This window comes from Salvelinus namaycush, chromosome 13 (genome assembly GCF_016432855.1).
Source record: "Salvelinus namaycush isolate Seneca chromosome 13, SaNama_1.0, whole genome shotgun sequence".
Lineage (NCBI taxonomy): Eukaryota > Metazoa > Chordata > Actinopteri > Salmoniformes > Salmonidae > Salvelinus > Salvelinus namaycush.
Window position 1 is genome coordinate 8,805,704 of NC_052319.1, and position 10,538 is coordinate 8,816,241.

The 10,538-nt window shown below is 40.6% G+C and overlaps 1 protein-coding gene across 1 annotated transcript; it reads left to right on the forward strand.

The window, feature by feature from the left end:
* Positions 1-1,290: 1,290 nt before the first annotated feature.
* On the forward strand, positions 1,291-5,499 carry LOC120057841 (growth/differentiation factor 8-like). Its single transcript, XM_039006305.1, has 3 exons — positions 1,291-1,778; positions 2,346-2,713; positions 4,010-5,499. The coding sequence occupies exons 1-3, from the start codon at positions 1,406-1,408 to the stop codon at positions 4,388-4,390; spliced, it is 1,122 nt and encodes a 373-aa protein (XP_038862233.1). The 5' UTR covers positions 1,291-1,405; the 3' UTR covers positions 4,391-5,499.
* Positions 5,500-10,538: the final 5,039 nt, after the last annotated feature.

Here is a 10,538-nt window from a genome sequence, read left to right on the forward strand (position 1 = left end):
GATGGAAGTGTACCCACGTTTAGCTTCCTTGTATCAAAGCTTTCTAAGGCTACTAATGCGTCTGCCGAGAGGTCTGGATCATTATGGCACGAGGTATATTAGCGAGCTTTCCCAATAGCCACTGCAGTCGCACTTTCAGATTTTCAGTTATGAATTATCGGATATGTTCAAAACCAATTGGTGTCATTTAAAAAAATATATATATGACGAATTCGTAAAACTGTAAAACTCATTGGACGAGTGTGCGTAAAACGGTATAATGTACATTAGTTAAATTCGTTTATGTTTTTGTAAATACAGTATGGTATATTTTCTTTCACATAAGGGTTCCAGTCTCAAATTCGATAACGATAATAGGCTATAATTAAACCATTCATTGACCTAACATAGTGCCATGCCATTCATATTGCTGCGTAAAATGTGCATAACGTGGGCAATTTGCTTGACTCTTGTGAGCCATACACATCTTCTAAATGTCGGTTGCATTGATCTAAATTAGAATCCATATGTTACTGTTTATTTGTGAAGGAAAGTAATATCTCATAACTTGTGCGTAATTTTGCAACTGTTGTTGATAAACCGCACGATGGCACTAAATGTCTGGACTAAAAAGCTCTCGTAAATAGTACGCGCAAACACCTCACTACAACAATATCCAGTAGCCTATAGTTTAATACACTATCGTATGCCTACAGAAGAGCCCATTTCGCCATAAATGTTCAATGCAATAGTATCTATCCTATAGCCTATTGATAAAATAATTTAGCATTTGGAAACAAGTTTAGAAAGAAGTAGGTCTACTCCATGTAGCCTATATCAATATAGGCTAAAGAGTGGTTCCTGTCATATTTGTAAATTAATAGACCTTACATTTTCGAGAGAAACAGATTTAGAGAGTTAGGCAAACTGGTCATATAACTAACTGATCGTAATGAAGTCATAACACCGATTCATTTGAACCTGTCGCGTTGATGGGAAGAGCGGAATAAACGCTTTTTCTCAGTGGCGTTCCTATGGTGACAGGCTGCGGATTTAATGCAATTAATCAATATAACCGCATCCGTCATTTTATTTGACCATTTGCAGAACCGTCTTGACTTTGATTGATAGTGTAGTTGTCTCAAAACTATTCCGAACCTTGCCATACCTCTTTTAAGGTTTGACAGAAAAATACAGTTCATGTCTGTCCGTTGAATTCATTGTTGCCAGCCCAACCAATCATCGATTTTGACGACACAAAAGAGAGGCCAAAGTTGCAGTATAAAAAGGGCTGACGAATTAAAGTATGCCACCTATCAGTGTAGAGCCTGCTTTTAAACACAGGCAACTCTGTAGTCCGCCTTCACGCAAATACATATTCACTTTGGGATTAATTTTTTTTATAGCAAACTCCGCACCTTAGATAATGCATCTGATGCAGGTTCTAATTTATATGAGTTTTATGGTTGCTTTCGGTCCATTGGGTCTTGGTGATCAAACGGCGCACCACCAATCCCCGGCCACGGATGACGGTGAGCAGTGCTCAACATGCGAGGTCCGACAGCAGATCAAAAACATGAGATTACACGCCATCAAGTCACAAATTCTTAGCAAACTGCGACTCAAGCACGCGCCCAATATTAGCCGAGATGTTGTCAAGCAGCTCTTGCCTAAGGCACCACCTTTGCAGAAACTTCTTGACCAGTATGATGTACTTGGAGATGACAATAAGGATGGAGTTATGGAAGAAGATGATGAACATGCCACCACAGAAACAATCATGACAATGGCCACTGAACGTAAGTTGTATATGCTATTATTCAATGCAACACTATATGTCTCAATATAATAACTTTGAAAAGGCACCAGAGCTCAGACGTTTTTTACGCATGGGACACAGAGCGCACCTTCATGTCTGATCCCGTATTAGGCTACTTGCACCACTATGTTGGAAATAGGTTGACACTTCATAGGAATTATTAATGATTCGTTTATCTGTCCTTTCATGTTGACTTGAAACAAATATATAACTTTACGTACGAGCCGAGTTCCATCTTACAAGGTGCTAGTGGCTCTGGTGTTGAGTGTGGCGGTTCTAAAACTATATAGGCTATATTGGAGGATACCCTGGAGATGACACATTGCTGAGTGTTTTATAGTTTATCAATGTGTCATGACATTGTAACTTTAAATATATATTTTGAAAGTGGTTTTCCAACGGGTTTTGGTAACGAAAACAAAATTGTGAATTGTGTTACATACAACCGCCAAAAAAATCTGTCATTTAATTTAGAAATGTAGTTTAATTGAGAAAATAGATCAGACATTTGCATATTATAATTCAAGTTCTAACTTCTCTCCTCCAGCCGAATCCATCGTCCAAGTCGATGGGAAACCCAAGTGTTGCTTTTTCTCCTTCAATTCGAAGATTCAGGCGAACCGCATAGTTCGGGCACAGCTATGGGTGCACCTTCAGCCAGCTGACGAAGTCACCACCGTGTTCCTGCAAATCTCCCGCCTGATCCCTGTCACGGACGGGGGCAGGAACATACAGATCCGGTCTCTAAAGATCGACGTGAATGCAGGAGTCAGCTCTTGGCAGAGTATCGACGTGAAACAAGTGTTGTCGGTGTGGCTGCGGCAACCGGACACGAATTGGGGGATCGAGATTAATGCGTTGGACGCAAAGGGAAATGATCTGGCCGTTACCTCAACTGAAGCCGGAGAAGGATTGGTGAGTTTAGATTTATCTCCCATCGAAGCAATTTACAAATATGTTTGTAGTTTATCCTCGTGGGATCTATGGGAAGTAATCCATAACCAATTTATTAATGCATAATAATGCAATATCAACATTTAACACCCTTGGCAAGAGAGGGCAAATTCATGTTTGTGTCAAATTGTGTAAACAGACTAATTTAGAACCGGGGCTTCAAATACCATTTGTTTATGATACCTGCTGATCAGAGGGGTTTTGGCACTCTGTGGATTTGCTCTCATGTGCTCGTATTTAAAAATATCTTAGAAGCTTTAATATACATTTACATTTAAGTCATTTAGCAGACGCTCTTATCCAGAGCGACTTACAAACACACATACCTAATTTAAGGAGTTAATCTGTGACATAATATTTGCCCTTGCCACCAATAATCTCATGTCCTATCACCTGATTACATAAAAATTCACATTGGTCACATGGCCAGAACTTCCAGAAGTCTTCTGTGTGACTGTGCTAATCAGAGTAATTGCCTACAGCCTCTGTTATCGCACGCACGCACGCACGCCCGCACGTACACACACACACACACACACACACACACACACACACACACACACACACACACACACACACACACACACACACACACACACACACACACACAGTCTTGTACAACTAACCGTGTGGGGACACAATTCAGTCCCATTAAAAATCCTATTTTCCCTAACCTTAAACCTAACCCTAACCTTAACCTGAAAACCAAACCTTAAGCATAACCCTAAACCTAGCTCCTAACCCTAAAACTAACCCTAGCCCCTAACCCTAATTCTAATGTTAACCCTAAACCCCCTACAAATAGCATTTGACCTTGTGGGAACCAACAAAATGTCCCCAGTTGGTCAAATATTTGTTTATTTACTATTCTTGTGGGGACTTCTGGACCCCACAAGTATAGTTAAACACATGCACACATGTATATCACACACACACACACACACACACACACACACACACACACACACACACACACACACACACACACACACACACACACACACACACACACACACACACACACACACACACACACACACACACTCTCTCTCTCTCTCTCTCTTCTGGTGCAATTAGAATACTTTTTTCCAAACCAAGCATTTAAGTAGTGTTTAAAAACGCAATCATTTCAGTGGCACAAAGTATCACAACACCCAAGTTTGAAACCTTGATGTAAAGGATCAGCAATATTAGATTGGAGTAACAAACTCCAATATGTTTCCCAATGTGTCATGTTTCTGTATTGTGCCCTCACAGCAACCCTTCATGGAGGTGAAGATTTCGGAGGGCCCGAAGCGCTCCAGGAGAGATTCGGGCCCGGACTGTGATGAGAACTCCCCCGAGTCCCGCTGCTGCCGGTACCCCCTCACGGTGGACTTTGAAGACTTTGGCTGGGACTGGATTATTGCCCCCAAGCGCTACAAGGCCAACTACTGCTCTGGTGAGTGCGAGTACATGCACCTGCAGAAGTACCCCCACACCCACCTAGTGAACAAGGCTAACCCCCGGGGCACCGCCGGGCCCTGCTGCACCCCCACCAAGATGTCCCCCATCAACATGCTCTACTTCAACCGCAAAGAGCAGATAATCTACGGCAAGATCCCCTCCATGGTGGTGGACCGCTGCGGCTGCTCGTGAGCGAGAGTTCTGCTGGGGAAGGGGAGGGGCTTAGCCAGGGTCTCCACCCTGGACTTTGGGACAGATCCATCCATCACTACCAGTGCTTTCTGCAGAACACAGTGCAATAGAGCCACAATAGCAGCTAAAGAAACGCCTGTCCATTCGCTGAGCAGGCTTCAACCACGGACATGTCTCGTTAGTTTTTTCCATTTTCATTTTCTTCTCTCCTCCAATCACATGTTCGCGCCACAATGGCCTAAAGTCACAAGGATGTAGGAACACAATGCCTGTTGGACTTGACATGGACACACACCAGACCTAGGTTCAAATAGTATTTGTTTTTTTTCTTCAAATACTTTAACGTTTAATGGAGAAGGGTGGGGTTTGCACTTTGGGGAATAATCCATTGGTTCCATTGAACCAGGAAAGCTCAATCAAGTGCAGCTTATGTATTGGAAATAAAACAAATCATTTTTAAACCCAGGTCTGACACACATAGACTAATCCCCCCCCCCCCAAGTTTTTACAGCGTACGCTTAACTATCGGTGTGATAATCATATAAGCAATGTTTGAGAGTGAAACCGGGAATCCTCAAGGACTTTTGAAAGGGCTTGGAAAACTATAGCTGAGGACTCAGTCTGAACTGGCCTTCATGCATAATGCCATAAACACCATATACACACACAGCAACAGTGCATTCTTATTCAACTTTAAATCATAGCTTTACCACCATTCAACTGCCTGTACTGCCCTACTCACTTGAATTATTCTTATTGTAAATCAACATTACTGGACAGGAGGACTTGAACCGGAAGCACAATGAATGCAGTCTACACATTGAGATGTGTTTAAGACAGAGAAATATATATTGAATGTTAAAACCACGTTTAAACTCTGTCTTACAAATAACACAGTTTGCACTATGGCAAACCAATAGAAAGAATTGGTTGCTACAAAAGTTGTAAAAACTGATTTTGATACGTTTGCTAATTTGTATTGTATATGCCATTGTTTCCATTAGCAGTTGCCTTTCTAAACCACTGTTAGTAAATGTATAAGAAAAACTAGCAAGAAAACTTTACAATAGCGACTGTATACCTGTTAAACAAATAAAGGTGCTTGCTTATATGTTAAGTTCAGTTATTTCATACAATAGCTTGGTAATGGTATTTCAATGCACAAGGAATACTAGGGGTGTGAATGCATTCTAAACAGTGTGCTCTTTCAGCAATGTGTTCTGACTGACACAAGTGACATGTGGAATCATCTAGAGGTCATTTATAACATTCCTGTTCATGTGCATTTGGTCACAAGCCTCAGTCAAGTAAATCTAATCATAAGATGAAGGTTCTCGTGATAAATACATGAAGACTAATTTATCCATACGGTTCCAATTCACATACAATAAACATGGTACATTATAGACAGCAACATAGTTCATTATTTTCTGCCCCAAATAGGGCTCGAACTTACAATGTTCTGCACAGCACAACTTATAGCCAACTGTCTTAGCCATCAGAATAAGAGACAGGTCTGTCATTCCATGAGTGACAATTGGCTTTAGATCTCATGGATGGGGACATCACCGATACACTCTGGCCAACATGCTACCGGCAAGTTTCTCATCCACTACACAGACAATTTAGTCAAAGAGCACAAGCCCCAACACCATCCCATCCATAGTCCCAATGAGTGTGCTCAGGCTAAGGAACAGCATGGCTCTTACCATACCCTTTCAAATGATTGGAACAACATGGTGCCTTTCAGCTGACCGATCACACAGACCCAGCCACACCTGGTGTTACCATTTCGTTTCATCATCAAAACAACATAAAATAACCCGAGTAGTCTGGATAACGTAGTGGGATCCGAAATTATTGACAGCCTTGATAAAGATGAGCAAAAATTACCATATAAAATAAGTAGTTAAAAGATTGAGCTATATTGTAGGCTCCCAAAAAGGAGCCTACAATAACCACAAGCACACACCAAAATCCACAAATAAATGCTTAATTGACCACAAAATCAACATTTTGTGATGGCCATCTCAGTCTCTGGATTTGAAACACATTGAAAACGTGGTTTGAATTGAAGGGGGAAGTCCAGAAGCGAAGACAAAGGATATCAAGGATCTGGAAGTATTCTGTTTGGAGGAATGGTCTGAGATCCCTCCCAACGTGTTCTCCAACTCATAAAACATTTGAGAAAAAGGCTCAGTGCCGTTACCCTCGCAAGGTGAGGTATTGAAAACGGTGTCAATAATTTTGAAGAAAATGTATTATTACTTGATATTTTTACTATTTTTCTGAGCAATTGTATTAGAATAAAATATAATTTCTCCAATGTTTAGCATAAAATATAGCTCAGTATTTGAATAATTTATTTTATACAGAAATGTTTGTTAATTTTATCAAGCGTGTCAATAATTTCAGACTCCACTGGATGTCTCATTCACTTGAGTTTATCCACCCTTATTCTTTCAACAGATGTCTTCTATTGATGGATAAGCAACAGGAGGTGTGTGAGTTTGTGTGTTCTTGAGTTTGTGGTCAGAAGGCATTGCGGTCTAATGAGAGGATGTGAACTCTTGCATTCTGTCAGCATGACTTATTGGACTGATGGCTTCATGGATGCTTCACTTCCGCCCAGCAGAGGGCGAACTGAGCAATGGCCCAGAGTGACTTCCTTTCCTGCTGTGAGTTGGAGGCCTGCCACGACAGTCAGGTGGGACTCTAACAGAAGGATGCAGTGGATTCACAGAACAGCTTTCCTTGAGAGTCAATCTGTTTTTCAAAAGCTTTCCCTTGCCCACTGCAACGGACACGTAACAGGTGCATTTTCAGGAAGGAAAGATCTAAAGAAGCAAGTTCTACACATTACATGGGCCCTATACTGTAATACTGTGCATATAGGCTACATAGCAATGGAAGGAAGTTCTAGAAAAGACCACAAATAGTAGTAGGAAGGTAGAATATTTAAGAAATCATGCCACATCCAAATCATTCTCAGAGGTAGATGTGATCAATTCAATTAAAACATGTAATAAAATGACATTCACACAAATAACACCACATTGAACGTTATGAATAAAATGTCGACAGTACATATGGCAATTTTCCAAAATGTTTACGAATGTTGAAAAATGACATCTGTAGTTCAATGTAATACCTGATGTGGCACTTTACAATATAGACTAACAGATTCATGAACACTAATGAATGCAGTAGTTAGCACAAATACATTAGTAATTATGTTACAAAGCATTGAGTATTCTTTATGCCAACATCACATATTTTCCACCAGGTTCATCTATTTCATTTTACCGAGATTGAGCTTTCAGAATTTGTAAAGGAACTCAAATCTATTGATATTAAGAAAGTGGCTGGCCCGGATTAATTAAACCCTTATTTAAAAAAAATTGGTGCAGAGATCATTGCTGCCCCTCTCACTCATATATTAAATCTTTCATTGGCGAGTAATACCATTCCAAAAGTCTGGAAAACAGCCTATGTCACACCTTTACATAAGGGTGGAGATCCGTCCCAGTTGGATAACTACTGTCCCATATCTAAACTGTCTGCACTGGCAAAAGTTTTGGAAAACCTGGTGAACTCACAGTTTAAATACTTTCTTTATAATAACTCAGCGTTATCTCAGTTTTAGAGCCAAGCATAGTACAGTTACTGCTGTAAGTAAGGTTGTAGGTGATATTCTAGATACTCAGGACGAGAAAAATAACCGTTTCACTTTTTATTGACTTATCGAAGGCCTTCGACAATGTTGACCATGCCCTGCTGTTGTATAGACTAAAAAAGGTTGGTTTAAGTGTTGACGCATTGGATTGGTTTCAAAACTACCTTTCTGACAGAACACGGTGTGTAGCTCAGGAGGGTATGAAATCTGAGTTTCAAAGGCTTTCAAAAGGAGTTCCCCAGGGCTCAATTTTAGGTCCGATCCTTTTTACACTCTATATAAATGATATTGGGAAGATTGTTGATTCTGCAAATCTCCATCTGTATGCTGATGACACAATTATTTATTCTAGTGCATCTAATATTGAGAAGGCTTTTCAGGACTTACAGTTGGTTTTTGATGTTATTCAGAAGCAGCTTTTCCAATTGAAACTTGTGCTTATTGCAAGGAAAACAAAGTTTATGGTTTTCTCTGCCCTGAAAGTAAACAGATGGAGTCACTTGCAGATTTTAACTATAAAAGGCCAGCAAATTGACAGGGTCACCTCCTATAAGTATCTTGGGATTTGGTTAGATGAAAAGCTGAATTTTAAACAGCACATTGACCAAGAATTTGAAGTTGAAATTGTTTTTCAATGTTAGTCAGAAAATATCTTGTTCAAAGCACTTTTTTATCAGCGCTGGATTATGGTGATATATGTTTATATGCAGGTCTCCGCAAGTAACTTGAAAACTCTGGACACAATGTATCATGGTGCTTTAAGATTCATTACAAATGCTAGATCACTGACCCATCACTGTGATTTGTATGCCATGGTGCATTGGACCTCTCTCTCCACCAGGAGGTTAAAGCACTGGTACACTTTTGTGTACAAAGCATTGATGGGACAACTCCCTTTGTATCGCTGTTCTTTACTGACCAGATACAGTAAAGAACAGTCTTCAATACAGTCTTCGTTCACAGTCGCATAATGCCCCTTCATCCTGGACATGCTTCAAAAGGGTTTAAAGTCAGGGGAGTTAATGTCCTTCTCTGTTTTGTAAAAACTCGGATTGACAACACTGTTTGTGATCACTGCAGTTGTTGCTCATCTTCAATTGTGTCTGTAACTTGTGACACTTTGTCTTTTGTGTGAATTTTGTATTTTTCTGTAATATTTTATGGATACGCTGCTATTTCCCTGTTTTGCATTCTTGCCAGGTCGCCCTCGCAAAAGAGGTAAACCTCAATGGGTTTACCTGGTTAAATAAAGGTTAAAAAAATAAATCTAGTTCAATGTTGATATAATACCTAATCGCAAAACATAGCCTCATTTTGCGGGCCCTATACTAAACTTGTAACTTTTCTCCCTTTACTTACGGCTTATTATTGTTTATTCCCCGAGAGTCTATTGACGGCCCCGTGCGTAATTCTACGTAACATAATAACAAAAAAAATGATAATCTGAGTGGAAAATCTGCCTCTACTCTCCATTCTACTGGCGAACGTGTCAATCACTGGAGAATTAACTAGATGAGCTCTGTTCGAGACTATCCTGTCAACAGAACATTAAAAACTGTAATAGCGTGGCTGAACAAGGACATGGATAATATTAAGTTAACTTGGTTTTACATTCATCGGCAAGACAGAACCGCAGCCTCCGGTAAGATCAGGGGGGTGATGTGTGTATCTTTGTCAACAACAGCTGGTGCACATCTCTATTATTAAGGAAGTCTTGAGATTTTGCTAGCCTGAGTTAGAGTACCTCATGATAGGCTGTAGACCACACTATTTATCAAGAGATTTTTCATCTAGATTCTTCGGAGCTGTCTATTTATCACCACAAACCAATGTTGGTTCCAGAGGCGGTGCTCCCAGTGGCCGGGGACTTTAATGCAGGAAAACTGAAACCGTTTTACCTCATTTCTACTAGCATGTCACATGTGCAACTATAGGGGGAAAAACTCGAGAACACCTTTACTCCACACACAGAGACATGTACAAAGCTCTCCCTCGCCCTCATTTGGCAAATAATTATATCCTCCTGATCCCTGCTTACAAGCAAAAACTTAAACGGAAGTACCATTGACGGTCAATACGGAAGTGGTCCGATGAAGCGGATGCTAAGCTACAGGACTGTTTCGCTAGCACAGACTGGAATATGTTCCAGGAATTCATCAAAAAGTGCATCAAAGACGTCATCCCGCAGTGACCGTACGTACATATCCCAACCAGAAGCCATGGATTACAGGCTAAAGGCTAGAGCTGCTGCTTATAAGAAATCCCGCTACGCCCTCCATCAAACAGGCAAAGCATCAATACAGGACTAAGATCGAATCCAATTACACCGGCTCTGACGGATTGGCAGGGCTTGCAAACTATTACGGATATACAAAGGGAAACCCAAACGTGAGCTGCCCAGTGACGCGAGCCTCCCAGACAAGCTAAATGCCTTCTATACTCGCTTCGAGGCAGCAGTGTAAAAAGTATCCA

Bases quoted from the DNA above. Each gene is read 5' to 3' on its own strand.
- LOC120057841 (XM_039006305.1), top strand. From the start codon at position 1,406: ATGCATCTGATGCAGGTTCTAATTTATATGAGTTTTATGGTTGCTTTC. The intron at 1,779-2,345 runs GTAAGTTGTATA...TCTCTCCTCCAG, and splicing joins CATGACAATGGCCACTGAAC to CCGAATCCATCGTCCAAGTC. The intron at 2,714-4,009 runs GTGAGTTTAGAT...GTGCCCTCACAG, and splicing joins CTGAAGCCGGAGAAGGATTG to CAACCCTTCATGGAGGTGAA.